General features: G+C 33.5%; 2 protein-coding genes across 4 annotated transcripts in view; one reads left to right on the forward strand and one right to left on the reverse strand.

The window, feature by feature from the left end:
* LOC135131900 (chorion peroxidase-like) overlaps positions 1 to 17,515 on the forward strand; it is a 28,889-nt gene that overhangs the window by 9,218 nt on the left and 2,156 nt on the right. For 2 of the 3 annotated variants that reach the window (XM_064059756.1, XM_064059757.1), the window contains 5 exons: positions 8,731 to 8,978; positions 15,795 to 15,921; positions 16,247 to 16,455; positions 16,506 to 16,744; positions 16,796 to 17,507. In XM_064059756.1, the coding sequence (XP_063915826.1) occupies positions 8,762 to 8,978; positions 15,795 to 15,921; positions 16,247 to 16,455; positions 16,506 to 16,744; positions 16,796 to 17,507 (1,504 nt within the window). In that variant the 5' untranslated portion in view covers positions 8,731 to 8,761. Of the gene's footprint in view, positions 1 to 8,544; positions 8,643 to 8,730; positions 8,979 to 15,794; positions 15,922 to 16,246; positions 16,456 to 16,505; positions 16,745 to 16,795; positions 17,508 to 17,515 lie in introns of those variants that run through there. The other variant, XM_064059754.1, reaches the window with a different exon arrangement.
* LOC135131902 (putative ankyrin repeat domain-containing protein 30B-like) lies at positions 9,437 to 11,087 on the reverse strand. The gene is made up of 2 exons (XM_064059759.1): positions 9,907 to 11,087; positions 9,437 to 9,858 (listed from the first exon to the last, which is right to left on the reverse strand). The coding sequence occupies exons 1-2, from the start codon at positions 10,235 to 10,237 to the stop codon at positions 9,824 to 9,826; spliced, it is 366 nt and encodes a 121-aa protein (XP_063915829.1). The 5' UTR covers positions 10,238 to 11,087; the 3' UTR covers positions 9,437 to 9,823.

Below are 17,515 nucleotides of genomic sequence, written 5' to 3' on the forward strand. Positions count from 1 at the left end.
AACGAATCTTGAGACTTCCTAATGTTTTATTTTTGAAAGGTTTTTAAAAATCTCATGAACCTTTAGTGTTTTATATTTGAAACAGTTTCAAAAATTTCAAGAATCCCTAGTGTTTTATTTCAGAAAAAGTTTAAATTAATATTGGGAGCCCCTAGTTTTTGAAAGGGATTTTTAAAAATCTCGGGAATCCTGTTGTTTTACTGTTAAAAACTTTTGGAAGAATCTTGGAAGCTAAGAGTGTTTTATATTTGAAAGGATTTCAAATATCTCCGGGACTTCTGTTGTTTTATTTTAGAAAAAAATTGAAAGAATTTTGAGAGCTTCTAGTGTTTTTTTTTTTGAAAGGGTTTTAAAAATCTTGGGGACTTTATTGTTTTATATTTGAAAGAGTTTGAACAAATTTTGGGAGTTTTGGTGTTTTATTTTTGAATGGTTTTAAAAATCTCGCTGACCACTAGTGTTTTATATTTGAAAGAGTTTTCAAATTCTCGGGGACTTCAGTGTTTTATTTTAGAAAGAGCTTGAACGAATCTTGAGACTTCCTAATGTTTTATTTTTGAAAGGGTTTTAAAATCTCATGTACCTTTAGTGTTTTATGTTTGAAACAGTTTCAAAAATTTCAAGAACCCCTAGTGTTTTACTTCAGAAAAAGTTTAAATTAATATTGGGAGCCCCTAGTTTTTGAAAGGGTTTTAAAAATCTCGGGGAATCCTGTTGTTTTACTGTTAAATACTTTTGGAGGAATCTTGGGAACTAGTGGTGTTTTATAATTGAAAGGATTTCAAATATCTCGAGGACTTCTGTTGTTTTATTTTAGAAAAAAAATTGAAAGAATCTCGAGAGTTCATGGTGTTTTATTTTTGAAAGGGTTTTAAAAATCTTGGGGACTTTATTGTTTTATTTTTGAAGGGTTTTAAAAATCTCGCAGACCACTAGTGTTTTATATTTGAACAAGTTTTCAAATTCTCGGGGACATCCAGTGTTTTATTTTAGAAAGAGTTTGAACGAACCTTGAGGCTTCTTAATGTTTTATTTTTGAAAGGGTTTTAAAAATCTCATGTACCTTTAGTGTTTTATATTTGACAGAGTTTCAAAAATTTCAAGAACCCCTAGTGTTTTATTTCAGAAAAAGTTTAAATTAATACTGTTGTCCCCTAGTTTTTCAAAGGGTTTTAAAAATCTCTGGGAATCCTGTTATTTTACTGTTTAATACTTTTGGAAGAATCTTGGAAGCTAGGAGTGTTTTATATTTGAAAGGATTTCAAATATCTCGGGGACTTCTGTTGTTTTATTTTAGAAAAAAATTGAAAGAATCTTGAGAGCTCCTAGTGTTTTATTTTTGAAAGGGTTTTAAAAATCTTGGGGATTTTATTGTTTTATTTTTGAAAGGGTTTGAGCAAATTTTGGGAGCTTTGGTGTTTTATTTTTGAAGGGTTTTAAAAATCTCGCAGACCACTAGTGTTTTATATTTAAAAGAGTTTTCAAATTCTCGGGGACCTCCAGTGTTTTATTTTAGAAAGAATTTGAACGAATCTTGAGACTTCCTAATGTTTTATTTTTGAAGGGGTTTTAAAAATCGCATGTACCTTTAGTGTTTTATATTTGAAAGAGTTTCAAAAATTTCAAGTACCCCTAGTGTTTTATTTCTGAAAAAGTTTAAATTAATATTGGGAGCCCCTAGGTTTTGAAAGGGTTATAAAAATCTCGGGGAATCCTGTTGTTTTACTGTTAAAAACTTTTGGAAGAATCTTGGGAGCTAGGAGTGCTTTATATTTGAAAGGATTCCAAATATCTCGGGGACTTCTATTGTTTTATTTTAGAAAAAAATTGAAAGAATTTTGAGAGCTTCTAGTATTTTCTTTTTGAAAGGGTTTTAAAAATCTTGGGGACCTTTGGTGTTTTATTTTTGGAAGGGTTTGACAAAATTTTGGGAGCTTTGGTGTTTTACTTTTGAAAGGGTTTAAAAATCTCGGTGACCACTAGTGTTTTATATTTGAAAAAGTTTTAAAATTCTCGGGGACCTCCAGTGTTTTATTTTAGAAAGTTTGAAAGAATCTTCAGACTTCCTAATGTTTTATTTTTGAAAGGGTTTTAAAAATCTTATGTACCTTTAGTGTTTTATATTTGAAAGAGTTCTAAAAATTTCAAGAACCCCTAGTGTTTTATTTCAGAAAAAGTTTAAAAATCTCGGGGAATCCTGTTATTTTACTGCTAAAAACATTTGGAAGAATCTTGGGAATTAGTGGTGTTTTATATTCGAAAGGATTTCAAATATCTCGGGGACTTTTGTTGTTTTATTTTAGAAAAAAAAATTGGAAGAACCTCGAGAGTTCATAGTGTTTTATTTTTGAAAGAGTTTTAAAAATCTTGAGGACTTTTACAAACTCTAAAAAAAAAAGTTGTTTTATTTTTAAAAGCTTTTGGAAGGATCTTGGGAGTTAGTGGTGTTTTATATTTGAAAGGATTTTAAAAATCTCCGGGACTTCTGTTGTTTTATTTTAGAAAAAATTTGAAAGGATCTTGGGAGCTCCTAGTGTTTTATATTTGAAATAGTTTTAAAAATCTCACGAACTTTTAATGTTTTATATTTGAAAGAGTTTTAAAAATCTCGGAGCCCCTAGCCTTTTAATTTTAAAGTAGTTTTAATATTTTCAGGAATCCGTCTTGTTTTATTTTTGAAAGAGTTTGAAATAATCTTAGAGGTTCCTGGTGTTTTATTCTTGAGAGTTAAAAATCTCGGAGACCCCTAGTGGTTTATTTTGGAAGACGTTTAAAAAACTCTTACGAGTTCTTTGTGCTTTATTTTTGAAAAGGTTTTAAAAATATCAGGAATTCCTGCTGTTTTATATTTGACAGAGTTTTAAAAATCTCAGAGACCCTTAGTGTTTTATTTTTGAAAGGTTTTAATCTCGGGGACTTCTGTTGTTTTATTTTAGAAAAAATTTTAAAGAATCTTGGGAGCTGCTAGTGTTTTATTTTTTAAAGGGTTTGAAAAAATGTTGAGAGCTATGGTGTTTTATTTTTGAAGGGTTTTAAGTCTTCCAGACCCCTAATGTTTTATATTTGAAAGATTTTTAAAATTCTCGGCGTCCTCCACTGTCTTATTTTAGAAAAAGTTTGAAAGAATCTTGACAGCTCCTAGTATTTTATTTTTGAAGGATTTTAAAAATCGGGCAAACCTCTAGTGTTTTATATTTGAAATAGTTAAAAAAATCTCAGGAACCCCTAGTGTTTTATTTCAGAAAAAGTTTGAAAGAATCTTGAGAGCTCCTAGTGTTTTATTTCTGAAAGGATTTTAAAAATCTCGGCCACCTCTAGTGTTTTATTTTTGGAAGAGTTTCAACGATTCTTGGGAGAGCCTTGTGTTTTATTTTTGAAAGGTTTTAAAAATTTCGGGAACTCCTGTTGTATTATTTTTAAAAGCTTTTGGAAGAATCTTTTGAGCTAGTAGTGTTTTATATTTGAAAAGTTTTCAAAAACATACGGAAGTTCTTTTGTTTTATTTTAGAAAAAAATTTAAAGAATTTTGGGAACTCCTAGTGTTTTATTTTTGAAAGGGTTTTAAAAATCTCAAGGACTCCTGGTGTTTTATTTCAGGAAAAGTTTGAAAAAATTTTGTCAGCTCCTACTGTTTTAATTTTGAAAGGGTTTTAAAAATCTCAGCGACTCCTACTGTATTATTTTAGAAAAAGTTTGAAAGAATCTTGAAGTTCCTGGTGTTTTAATTTTGAAAGGGTTTTTAAAATTTCAAGTACCTTTAGTGTTTTATACTTGAAAGAGTTTAAAAAATGTCAAGGACCTCTAGTGTTTTATTTCAGAAAAAGTTTGAAACAATCTTGGGAGCTCATAGTGCTTTATTTTTTAAAGTGTTTTGAAAAATCTAGTGTTTTATTTTTGAAAGAATTTGAGAGAATCTTGGGAATCCCTAATGTTTTATTTTTGAAAGGGTTTTAAAAATCTCGGGGATCTTCAGTGTTTTATTTTAGAAAGAGTTTGAACGAATCTTGAGACTTCCTAATGTTTTATTTTTGAAAGGTTTTTAAAAATCTCATGAACCTTTAGTGTTTTATATTTGAAACAGTTTCAAAAATTTCAAGAATCCCTAGTGTTTTATTTCAGAAAAAGTTTAAATTAATATTGGGAGCCCCTAGTTTTTGAAAGGGATTTTTAAAAATCTCGGGAATCCTGTTGTTTTACTGTTAAAAACTTTTGGAAGAATCTTGGAAGCTAAGAGTGTTTTATATTTGAAAGGATTTCAAATATCTCCGGGACTTCTGTTGTTTTATTTTAGAAAAAAATTGAAAGAATTTTGAGAGCTTCTAGTGTTTTTTTTTTGAAAGGGTTTTAAAAATCTTGGGGACTTTATTGTTTTATATTTGAAAGAGTTTGAACAAATTTTGGGAGTTTTGGTGTTTTATTTTTGAATGGTTTTAAAAATCTCGCTGACCACTAGTGTTTTATATTTGAAAGAGTTTTCAAATTCTCGGGGACTTCAGTGTTTTATTTTAGAAAGAGCTTGAACGAATCTTGAGACTTCCTAATGTTTTATTTTTGAAAGGGTTTTAAAATCTCATGTACCTTTAGTGTTTTATGTTTGAAACAGTTTCAAAAATTTCAAGAACCCCTAGTGTTTTACTTCAGAAAAAGTTTAAATTAATATTGGGAGCCCCTAGTTTTTGAAAGGGTTTTAAAAATCTCGGGGAATCCTGTTGTTTTACTGTTAAATACTTTTGGAGGAATCTTGGGAACTAGTGGTGTTTTATAATTGAAAGGATTTCAAATATCTCGAGGACTTCTGTTGTTTTATTTTAGAAAAAAAATTGAAAGAATCTCGAGAGTTCATGGTGTTTTATTTTTGAAAGGGTTTTAAAAATCTTGGGGACTTTATTGTTTTATTTTTGAAGGGTTTTAAAAATCTCGCAGACCACTAGTGTTTTATATTTGAACAAGTTTTCAAATTCTCGGGGACATCCAGTGTTTTATTTTAGAAAGAGTTTGAACGAACCTTGAGGCTTCTTAATGTTTTATTTTTGAAAGGGTTTTAAAAATCTCATGTACCTTTAGTGTTTTATATTTGACAGAGTTTCAAAAATTTCAAGAACCCCTAGTGTTTTATTTCAGAAAAAGTTTAAATTAATACTGTTGTCCCCTAGTTTTTCAAAGGGTTTTAAAAATCTCTGGGAATCCTGTTATTTTACTGTTTAATACTTTTGGAAGAATCTTGGAAGCTAGGAGTGTTTTATATTTGAAAGGATTTCAAATATCTCGGGGACTTCTGTTGTTTTATTTTAGAAAAAAATTGAAAGAAAGAAGAAGAAGAATCTTGGGGCTCCTAGTGTTTTATTTTTGGAAGGGTTTTAAAAAACTCACGTACCTTTAGTGTTTTATACTTGAAAAAGTTTAAAAAATGTCAGGGACCTCTAGTGTGATATTTTAAAAAAATTTGAAAGAAGAAGAAGAATCTTGGGGCTCCTGGTGTTTTAATTTTGAAAGGGTTTTAAAAATCTCACGTACTTTTAGTGTTTTATACTTGAAATGGTTTTAAAAATGTCAGCGACCTCTAGAGTTTTATTTCAGAAAAAGTTTGAAAAAATTTTAGGAGCTCCTGGTGCTTTATTTTTGAAAGTGTTTCTAAAATCTGGCGAACTCCAATTGTTTTATATTTGAAAAAGTTTTAAAAAAACTAGTGTTTTATTTTTGAAAGGGTTTTAAAAACCTCAGGGATTCCTACTACTTCATTTTTTAAATCTTTTCAAAGAATCTTGCGAGCTAGTGGTGTTCTATATTTGAAAGGATTTTAAAATTTTCGGGGACTTGTTGTTTTATTTTTGAAAAAATCTTAGGATCTTCGAATGTTTTATATTGAAAGAGTTTTACAAATCTCGGGGACCTCCACTCTTTTATTTTAGAAAGATTTTGAAAGACTTTTGGAAGTTCCTAGTGTTTGATTTTTGAAAGGGTTTTAAAAATTTCACGGATTATTAGTGTTTTATATTTGAAAGAGTTTTAAAAATCTCAAGCACCCCTAGTATTTTTTTTCAGAAAAAGTTTGAAAGAATCCTGGGAGCTCTTAGTGCTTTATTTTCGAAAACGTTTTGAAAATCGGTCGGACCCCAAGTGTTTTATATTTGAAAAAGTTTTAAAAAATCTGGTGTTTCATTTTTGGAGGAGTTTGAAAGAATCTTGGGCCCCGCTAGTGTTTTATTTTTGAAAGGGTTTTAATAATTTGGAGAATCCCTCTTGTTTAATTTTTGAATAAGTCTAACAAAAACCTTGAAGTGTTTTATTATTTTTTTAAACAATGTTGAGGGGGTCTGATATTTTATTATTGAAAGAGATTTATAAAAGTTTTACAAAGAGTTTTATTTTTGAGTTTAAAGTGTGAAATTTTAACAACTCTCGGCGACCCCTAGGGTTTTATATTTAAAAATGTTTTAGAAAATGTGGTGTTTTATTCTTGGAAGAATTTGAATGAATTTTGGGGGGTCTGATGTTTTATTGTCGATACATTTTTAAAATCTCTAGTGTTTTACTTTTGACAGAGCTTTAAAAATCTGGAGCACCCAGTGTTTTATTTTTAAATGGTTTTAATAATTCCGGGGATCCCTGTTGTTTTATTTTTGAAAAAGATTTTAAAAATCTTGGAAAACCCTAGATTTTTTATTTTTGGAAGAGTTATAAAATCTCGAGGACCCCTAGTGTTTTATTTGTCAAAGTGTTTTAAAAAGAAATAAAATTAAAAATCATTTAATAGATTTCGGTTTAGATTTGCTTGATTAATCCCATAATCCATTCGTTCTCAATTAAACCGTGTAATTCTGGAACGACCACAACTCTATAAAAATAATATTCAAAAATTTATTTTAATTCGTATTTATTATAACAAAAAGCGCAAATTCGAAAGAACGTTTTCACTTTTTCTAAGGTTATTGAACGCACCATTCTTACAGAAACTTAGCTCTAGGCCTTCATTTAAACCCAAATTCACGTCTTGCACAATGGAAAAGGCAGAAACGTCATCAATCTTTCCATGATTTATTTTGTCCGCACAGTAAAAGTCGTGTTCGTCCTGCTTTTATTTACTCTTATTTACATTTTATTCCGTCTTTCTCCTCCATATCTGGCAAAAAACCGTCGCTCCACACTCGTAGGCTCATTCACCCTCCTATTCTCTCCTCCACGTGTCGATTTCTAATTGTTCTTATGTGCCATTATTCGCTTTGCTTTCTCTTTTATCAGTATGGGTCAAACAACTTTCTTTTGCACTTGTCCACTCAACAGATTAACCTTGATTTTGTGAAACTGACCTTAAATAACAACACCCTTGTAAAAATATTATTCTTGAACTTTCTAAATGCAACTCTACAATACAATAACGATGATAGGATGCAGCCATGACTTTCAACGCCAGATTGTGAATTGTGCCTTTCCATTTGTGGCTTCTTTGTGTCTTATCAAGCACGAAACACTTTCGAGCTATTCGGATTCGCAGAATCTGGTAGACGTGCGATGGGTGCACGAGATGTGGTATTTTATTTATTGCAGTGTTGATTTGTGTTTTATTTACATTCACTTTGGTTTTTAACCATTAACCTTTAACGAAAACGAGATACAGTAGTGGAGGATTGTTGCTGGGTTAAATTACTTGAAATAAAAGCAGGTTTTTAATGGAGTGGCGATTTTTTTCGTTTTTTAAACACGCCAACGAATTTTGGTTGGTAACCACAGGTGACAGTAATGGCGGTTTTATAACCTCACAAACCCCGATGACATTTACGTTTAGGGGAATGTAGTTTGACCAACAAAAAATGCAAGTGACAAAATACCACTGCAACAATGAATTTAATTATAGTCGACTATGCAACACACTTTACGCAAGAGTGCGAGCATTCATGATTTATGGTGATGTTACGTTGCACATTATTACGTATTATTCAGCAATAATTTTCTCGCATGACAGGTGTCAACCGCGCAGAATTCAACGAACTCGAATATGAACATCATCGCTTTTAAAGATGAGATTTTTTGTTCTCCATTAGAGCCATTAATAAACCGTTCACTATTTTTTGTTGGACTTAGAAGATCGCATAATTGATTGAACTTTTTGCTGTTGTTACCGCAACTTGTTGAGGCTTAGAAAAGAGATTTCTCGCGGTTTTTTCTGTTTGTGGTCTTGTTGGTTTGTCTGATTTGTGTTTGATTCAGTGCTAGTAGGTTTTCTAGATGTTTTGTAGCTGCTAGAATATGAAAAAGTAGGGTCTCCATTTCTGTATGTCCGTAAAAAGTAAAGTTCCATGAACGATTTAAATTAATGACCAGCACTCATACGTAACACCTTATCCCCTAAATCACCTGTTCCCAATCCGCCTAAATTATGCAAACGAGCATCTGCCCACAAAAACTCCATCCAGCTGCAATTTATCTCTCCCATCGCAGCCCAGCGGGAAAAATCTCCAGCCAACAGGAGCTCTCCGTTCGTGACAAGTCCGAAAAGCCGCTTCGCAAAAAAAGACCCAAACGACCTCAAGCCATATAAATTAACAATTATAACTGTATTCCTCAATACAACTCGAGAATCTCGCCTCCTCCGTTCAGTTTTTAATACTGCGACAAGCACCCGACATCTCATGTGCAGAAATGCGGTACGTGGAAATTCGCAGCGGGTTTTCCTTTAATTGATTTCGCGTGTCGAGGTAATCGCTTTTCTCTAATCCCTTTGTGCGCTTGCAGAATTGCGAAATGGGCCGTGCTACTGCTGACGATGACGATGACAGACGACGGACTGACCGACGAAACTGACCCACTTTACTTGACCAAACTCGAAAATGAAGAAAGTGACTATTTGGAGTCTGCCGATAAGGAAACGGAAAGTGTGCTGGAGGAGGGGCGGAAGAGGGAGCTGGACGACGCGGTGGAGCACGGGCTGAGGGCCATGCAGGAGCTGCTGGAGGTGAAGGAGCCGAAGTGGTACCAGATGGGTGAGTACCGAACTGTTACAAATAAACTGGAACACACGGTATAAACGACTAACGTAAAATTTCATCCAGTCGAAGTTTCTCCTTTAGAAAATCATCAACCACAATAGCGCCAGATGCATGAATTAAACGGTTCGAATTAAGTGGTTGTATTAAATATATGAATAATTATAATTAAGCATTCTCTCATAAATAAATTAAATGATTTTTGACTGGTTAAGAAAGTGGATCAGAGATCCAAATCTGTGTTTAATTCAAATTCTCTTTATCATCCACTACGATGGAACGTTTTTGGATTCAACTGTACGTTTTTTTTATTTGTAGTCACAGTTTCTTGACTTTTTTTGTCTTTGAAATTGACATTAAAATCCAGTACTACCCTCCTTCCACTTCTAGACCTTCCAGTACTAAAAACAAAGGTGGATTAGACGACCGACTTACTTAGTACAGTTTTAACAGACGGCCACAGTACGACCTAGACACAGACGACAACTATTACAAACCATACAGTGACGAAATGGTTGGTTTATGACAGTGACTTGAACGGACATTTCTGCGGTCCTGACCTGACGACAACTGACAATACATGGACTGACTTACTGACGAACTTCGACGGAACTTTTGACGAGTAGAAAATCTTGAACTAAAATTGTTTGAGACCGGCTATAGTACTGCCATACTGGGTGATATGTATTATGTATCTTTGTTAGACGTTTTATTTATTGATTGATAATCTATATTATTTATTGTTGTTTCAATATTTAAATTTTGGTATAATAAAGTTAATTTACTCTAAACGCGCGTTATTTAAAAATGGACAAACAAAAAAAACTAGTACGGAAGTAGTACTAATCTTCGGCTTCTTCTTGATTGGAACCGAAATCTACAAAAAAAGCAAAAGTTACACAGTTATGAAACGTAGCCACAATACCTTGACTTGTTTTTCCTCGCCTCAAACTGCTCTCTTTTGCCTTTCGGTAGTACCGTGCCAATTTCGGGCTAGTCGCTTGAGTCTCCTCGGTCATTTTCGCCCCACAGTCTACCAGATACTGAAAAGTCTGAAAATCGTTGTTAGATTCAGCGATAAGCAGAGGTGTTAAGCCCTTTTTGTTAGCCTGATTCACATCTGCACCACACGCCACGAAGTACTTCACCACGTCGAAGTTTTCCATATCGAGGGCTTTCGTTAAAACTGTATCGTTATACTGTGTGGCATCATTCAATCTAGCACCGTTTTCAGTCAACAACTTCACCATTTCCATATTTTTGGCTTCCAAGAATTCAATTATCCTCAAAACTTTTAATTGTTCAAGATCGTTAACCACGTTTGCGCCATTGTCGATCAAGTACTTGGCAATTTTGACGTCTTTGGCGTCGACAGCGACCAGGAGAGGTGAAGTTTGTCGATTTCCAACTCAAGTCCTCTTCTTTCTGTCAATAGTTGAACGACGCGCAAATTCTTGGTTCCAATGACATCCAGCAGTACTGTGTCGACGATGTACTCAGCACCAGAGTCCAGAAGCACGTTATCATGTCGAGGTCTTCGAACTGCCATAAAAGCGGAGTTTTACCATTTTCGCCAACTTTACAAATGTTGGCGTGATTTTTGGTGAGGTACTTAGCGGCTTCTGATTGCTTGTACGGAACTGCGGTAGCTGAGGGGTGTTCCGTCACTACCCAGCTTGTTGATGTTGGCACTACTGTTTAGTAAGAGTTCGAGTAAGTCCAAATTTTCTTTTTCGGCTGACCAAGCCAGTGGGGTTTTTTCGTTTTCTGATCCATCGACGTTAGTACCGTGTTTTAGTAAGCACTGGATGGCATCTAGAGAGTCGTTACCTACACCTTTCTTCAGAAAATGTTCAACAACAGTTTATTTTCATTGATAGTTTGAATCAGAGGTTGTACTCCTCAGTATCACCGGTCAAGGATGTAGGTAGTACCCGTTTCCAAGAGCCACTTGATCATTATTTCTACCAGTCTTACAGACGGTGACACCCAAAGAAGTCAAACATTTGTAGACTGGGTTTAGTCGATAACCAGTGTTGGGCAGTATCTAGATACTTGTATCTAAATAAAGTATCTAGATACATTTTTGGGTATTTAGTATCTGTATCTAAATAAAATCGAATTTAAGCACAAAATATCTGTATCTAGATACAAAATTAATGCCGTAGATACAGATACATTTATTTATTTCACTTTTTTTTTAGTATTTATTAGTTGAGTTATACTAGTAGTAATTTTTGATACTTCATGTTGGTGATTTTGGTCACATAAACAAAAATAGATTTTCGATTTGAAATTGGTAGTTCAGGTTTTTATTTTCTGGATTTTTACAATTTTTCGATTTTCAATGTTCCGATTTTTTAATTTTTTGTTTTTTCAATTCCGAATTTTTCAAGTTTTCTTTTCTTCAATTTTTCGATTTGAAATTTTTCATTTATTTTTGTTTCTTCAAAATTACGACATGCAGCTCTTCGAGTTTTTATTTTAAATTTTTCATTTTTGCGATTTTTCAATTTTTTCATTTTTTGTTTCTCAATTTGAATTTTTTGAATTCTTCGTTTTTTCAATTTTAAGATATGCAACTCAAGTTTTCATTTTAGAACTTCCCGTTTTCCAACTTTGGATGTTCTTATTTGAAGTTTTACGGTTATCAACTATTAATTTTTAAACTATTAGATTTTTGAATATTTGATTTTTTCAATGTTAAATTTTTGATTTGCAATTTTTCTAATTTTTGATTTTAAATATCTAACAATTATTATAGTTTTTAACATTTTTCATTTTTACAATTTTAGGATTTTAGAATTTTTTCAATTTTCAATTATTAGATTTTAAGGCTTTCATTCGATTTTTAATTTCTCAATTTCTCGATGTTTCAATGTTACAGTCTTTCGACTTTACAATTTTTGGAGTTTTACAGTTTTTCGATTTTACAATTTTTCGATTTGATTCGTTTTTTCTATTTTCCAATTTTTTGTATTTTCTCGATTTTTAATTTATCAATGTTTCGATTTTATAATTTTTTGTTTCTTCGATTTTCATTTAAAAATTTTTTCATTTTTTCGATTCTTACATTTTGCAATTTTCCGATTAAAAATTTCTCGAGTTTTCAATTTTTATTTTTCCAATTTGTACTTTCTTCAAATTTTAAATTTTCCAATGTTCGATATTCAATTTTTTTATTTCGTTATTTCAGTTTTTTCAATTCTTCAATTTTTCGATTTGGAATTTTTCACTTTTTTTGTTATTTAAATTTTCCGATATCCAACTACAGTTTTCATTTTAAAATTTTTCAGTTATCCGATTTGGCAACTTCCGGATGTTTCAATTTTTTTTAGATTAGCAATTTTTTTGGATTTTTCAATTTTTCATTTCTTAAATTTTTCGTTTTGGTTTTCATTTTTTTTATTTTTTCAATTTTTCGGAGTTTCAATGTTCTTATTGTATAATTTTTTTTATTCAATGTTAAATTTCTCAGTTTCTCAATTTTTCAATCTTTCGTTTCTTTAATTTTTGAATAGAAATTTTTCTAGTTTCATTTTCATACATACCCAATAATTGTTATTATAATTTTTAAAAAATGTTTCATTTTTTCAATGTTTCTCTCGATTTTATTTAATCAGTTTTTCAGATTTTCAATTTTAGATTTTTTGCTCCTCGGTTTTTAAATTTTTTACTTTTCCAATTTTTCGATTCATTAATTTTTTTAGATTTTTAGGTTTCTGGATTTTTAGTTTTTCAATTTCCCAAGTTTTGAAATTTTCAATTTTTCGTTTCGGTTTTTTATTTTGGTTATTTTTTCAACTATTCAATTTTTCAATATTGCGATTTTATAATTTTTTGTTTTTTAAATTTAAATTTTTTCAGTTTTACGTTTTTTCAATTTTTCGATTTGCGATTTTTCAATTTTTCATATTTTGTTTCTTCAGTTTCTAGAATTTGCAATTTTTCGATTTAAAATTTTTCAATGTTACGATTTTCCAAATTTTGGAATATCCAAATTTCCAAATTTTCGACTTTTAAGTTTTTCATGTCTCCAATTTTTCGGTTTTTCCATGTTCCTACTTTATATATATATTTTTTTCAATGATTTTTTTAATTGTCCGTTTTTTCAGTTTCTCGATTTAGAAATTTTTCGTTTCTTCAATTTTCGATCTGCAATTTTTCTAGTTTCCATTTTAAATATGCATAATAATTATAATTTTTAAAATGTTTCACTTTTCCGATTTTGTAATTTTTTCAATTCTTCGTTTCTTCAATTTTTAGATTCGCAATTTTTCAGTTATCCGATTTTCGAACTTTCGATGTTTCAATTTTTTTGATTTTGCAATTTTTTGAGTTCTTTATTTTTTCAATTTTTCCGATTTTCAATGTTCTGAGTTGCAGATTTTGGGTTGTCAACTTTTAATAATTTTTACCATTATTTTTTCAATTTTTCGCTTTTCAATGTTAAATTTTTGAGTTTCTCAATTTTCCAATTTTATGGTTCTTTAATTTATGATTTGAAATTTTTCTAGTTTTCATTTGAAATATCTATCTAGTAATTATTGGTTTTTAACATTTTTCACTTTTTCAATTTTACGATTTTATAATTTTTCCATTTTTCGATTATTAATTTTAAGACTTTTTATCCAATTTTTTTATCTTTCAATTATAGTCTTTCGACTTTACAATTTTGACGATTCTATAATTGTTTGATTTTACAATTTTTGGCTTTTTTTATAGTTTTTCGATTCGATTTTCATTCTTAAAATTTTTCATTTCTTCAATTCTTACATTTTTGCAATTTTTTCATTAAAAATTTCACGAGTCAATTTTTAACTTTCCAATTTGTAATTCTGCAATTTTCGATTTGGAATTTTTCAATTTTTCGTTGTTACTTAAATTTTACGATAACAAACTCCAGTTTTAATTTTAAAATTTTTCATTCAATTTTTTGAGAATGTCTAAAACGAACTTTGAAAAATCTACAAATTTAAAATCAAGAATTTGAACAATTGTAGAAAGGAAAAATTAAAACATTAGAATCGATAAAGTGCAAAATAGAAAAAACCGAATTTGTATTGAAATATCGAAATGTTGAAAATTAAGGAAATCGGAAAATTTTCTAACTGGAAATCCAAAAATTGTAAAAGTAAATGTTTCAAAATTGAAAAACCGAGGAGCAAAGTAGCATGTTTTCCTGTTGCCACATGTGTCATTTCTTCACTTTTTCATTGTTGGACCTAACGTGAGGCGGGCTTGGCAGGTCCGTTTTGCCCTAGAATGTGCCGATTATGTTTAAGTGTAAATCTTGGACAATAAAATTAATATGTTTACAACCCTCGGTATAATAATTTATCATGATATATTCTCAGAAATTGTGAAAAATACATAAACATGTTTTCAGTTATTTTATTCGCCAAAGCTTCAAAAAGTATCTGTTTTCTTGTATCTGTATCTAGATACATTTCGAAAAAATCGAAAACAATCTGCATCCAGATACTTTTATCTTACATATATCTATATCTGTATCTAGATACTTTTAAAAGTATCTGTCCCCCACACTATCGATAACGAAGGAGGGTACTATCATCAAAGCGTACCATATTCCCATCAACTCCATTTTCAATCAGTACTTTAATAACAACCAACTGTCTTTTCAGTACTATTTTTGACCAAGCATCTGAAGGTTGAATTTCCAGAAGAATTTTGTTCGATAGCCTACAATAACGGTACTAATAACGTCGATTTTTTGGCACCACTAACCTCAACAAATATTTCACGATAAATTAAACTGTTTGATCTTAGATTTTTAAACTTTTTACGTATTCAAATTAAAAAAATTGTAACAGTAGCTTTGAATACGACTATAAAAATATAATACATTTCAGCAACATTGCGACGCTTAAATCCAGCTTCCAGAAACTCCTTAAAACTTGCCCGAACTTTGCAAATCATGGCAACATTTCCACTTTTAATCGCGCGTTTCGATTCAAACTTCCGCCTGAGTTTCATTATTGGTCGTATTGAAATTTCAACACGCTTTTCCCAGAATATCGGCATTAACTTGTAATTTTAATAGCGAACTTTTTACCGACAAGGAACTCGAAGCTTTTTACTTACTCGAATCCAAACACCGTAATAGATGAAACCGCCTTGTTTACAGCGTTAAAATTACCGTTACACGAACAAGTGATGCGTAAAAGTTCCCATTACCACACGTCCACTATTATTTTCACTCTTCACTTGTTTTCCAACGTGTGTTTATTTTACATAACCCGAGTCGAGTGCACTTTTCACGTCCACGGATTGTTTATTGTAGAAAATTTCTCTTCAACAATACAAACACAAATCTATAAATACTGTCATTATAAAAGTGAACTTTCGAAGGCAATTTCTTCCTTAACGACGCGTAATCCTTGATTTAGTCGTCCGAAGAACTAGAATGAGGATCGCAACATCAATCAACTTTCCAGAAGTTTGCGTCCACGACGTTCTAAAATTATAAATCAAGAACGGAAAGGTCAGAGCCGTTGCACAGGTGCTCCACTAATTAAAAATTACATAAATTTGTAAAGTCCAACAATGGAGAAACGAAGAGGTACCCCCAGGTTCCATTATCACCACTTTTACTCACCTGATTTGAACGAATTGAGAACAATCAGAGATTTTATTGCCGGAATCGGGACACTTTCATCTCGTAAAATTGACCCTCTTCTAGTCCTAATACATTCATACATTTAAAGACGAAAAGTGGGTCACTTTCACTGTGATTTATTAAAATATGTATAGAAACTTTTGACAACAATAACAGGTCTTGTTGTCTTTCAGGGTTGTACTTGGACGCCGACGAGCCCGCCCGGCACGTAGCCAACTTCGGCGCCCCGATCAAGAAAGCCCTCGAACTCTCAAAGTTCGGCTACGCCTCCGTCCAAGCGGCGAAAAAAATCGCAGAAAGGTAATTCGCTCGAGCGAGCACCACGACGCTCCGATTTTCCCACAAAGAAGAAAGCGGCTTTTTCGTCGTGACCGTATCGATCCATTATTTATGGATTAAACGCTTTACGTAAAGGCGCCGCTATTCCATTCGTCGAAACTCGTCAACCGATCCTTGTAAAGAAACCGAGAAAGCGTCTTCCGACCCTCTTCCTGTACCTCTTCCTCTGGGTGGGGACGGAGAGGAGGGACGCTTTTTTATAGTTGGGAGTCGGGCGGATCGTGATCAGTGTTCGAAGAGACGCGAAGAAGGTCAGTGGAACAGAAACTGAAAGTCGCTGTTTCAGTTACCCTGAAAATGTGAGCCGCCAGTCCAACGGGTTCTTCGACACCCGCCTCCTGCAGGATGAGTGCCCGCTGCGCGGACTGCCGCGGTGCCCGGCCGCGTCGCGACGCTACCGGACGGCCGACGGGACGTGCAACAACTTCAACAAGCCCTGGAGGGGGTCGGCGTTGCTACCCATGCAGAGGTTCCTGCCCCCGGCCTACGACGACGGTGAGTTCGCTCTTCGCTTTAGATTTATTTAACTCGCGAAATTTCGGCAGGGATTCAAGAGGTGCGTCGCTCGGTTTTCAACACTGTTCTGCCGTCGGCTCGCGCCGTCAGCACCCGCGTCCACCGCGACAAGAACCACGAAATTCCCACGGTCAATCTCATGTTCATGCAATGGGGCCAACTCGTGGACCACGACCTCATTTCGACCGTAAAATCCCGAAGCTTCAATGGTTCGGTACCCAGATGTTGCCACCGCGGCGGGCAAGCTTTCCTACCACCAGACCTCTTGGTTAGTAAACTCTTAACCGTCACTACACACCTACTAACGTACAATTTGCAGCACCCTAGTTGTTTGCCCATTGAGGTACCCCGGGATGATTGGTTCCTAGGACCTATGGGCATCCGCTGCATCGAGTTCATCCGAAGCGCCCCATCCACAAGAATCGACTGCGATTTAGGGTACCGGGAACAAATCAACCAAGCGACGAGTTTCCTAGATGCTTCTACTATCTATGGGAGCGACGTGGAGACGTCGGACTCGATGAGGTCGTTCCGGAACGGGAAGATCCACTACGGGAGGGTACAAGGAAGAGAGCCTTTGCAACCACCCGACCCTCCAGGAGGGGAGTTGTGCAGATCTGGGGCTCTCACGAGCGATTGTCTGCAAGGGGGCGACGGGAGGTTGAGTGAGCAGCCGGGTTTAACAGCACTGCATACCATTTGGGTGAGGTACCACAACAAAGTGGCGACGGTTTTGAGCGAAGTTAACCGACACTGGAGTGACGAAAAAGTCTACCAAGAAACCAGACGGATTGTCATCGCACTATTCCAACACATCACCTATCGAGAATTCCTTCCAATTGTTCTTGGGCAAGAAGTGATGGAGTTGTTCGGGTTGACGTTGGAACGAAAAGGGTACTACTCAGGTTTTGATAAACGAGTAAACCCGGCCATTGCTAACTCGTTCGGTACTGCAGCCTTTCGCTTTGGACACAGTCTAGTCCAGAACTCGTACGTCAGGTTTGACACCCACCACCGACCCTTATTCAACAGTAAGTCT

This window comes from Zophobas morio, unplaced genomic scaffold (assembly GCF_036711695.1).
Source record: "Zophobas morio isolate AGI-343-1 ecotype UQ-CSIRO unplaced genomic scaffold, CSIRO_AGI_Zmor_V1 ptg000021l, whole genome shotgun sequence".
NCBI classification, from domain to species: domain Eukaryota; kingdom Metazoa; phylum Arthropoda; class Insecta; order Coleoptera; family Tenebrionidae; genus Zophobas; species Zophobas morio.

Coding starts and splice junctions, on each gene's coding strand:
- LOC135131902 (XM_064059759.1), bottom strand. CDS start 10,237: ATGGAAATGGTGAAGTTGTTGACTGAAAACGGTGCTAGATTGAATGAT. Junction 9,859..9,906: donor GCGAGGAAAAACAAGTCAAG/GTATTGTGGCTA, acceptor CTTTTTTTGTAG/ATTTCGGTTCCAATCAAGAA.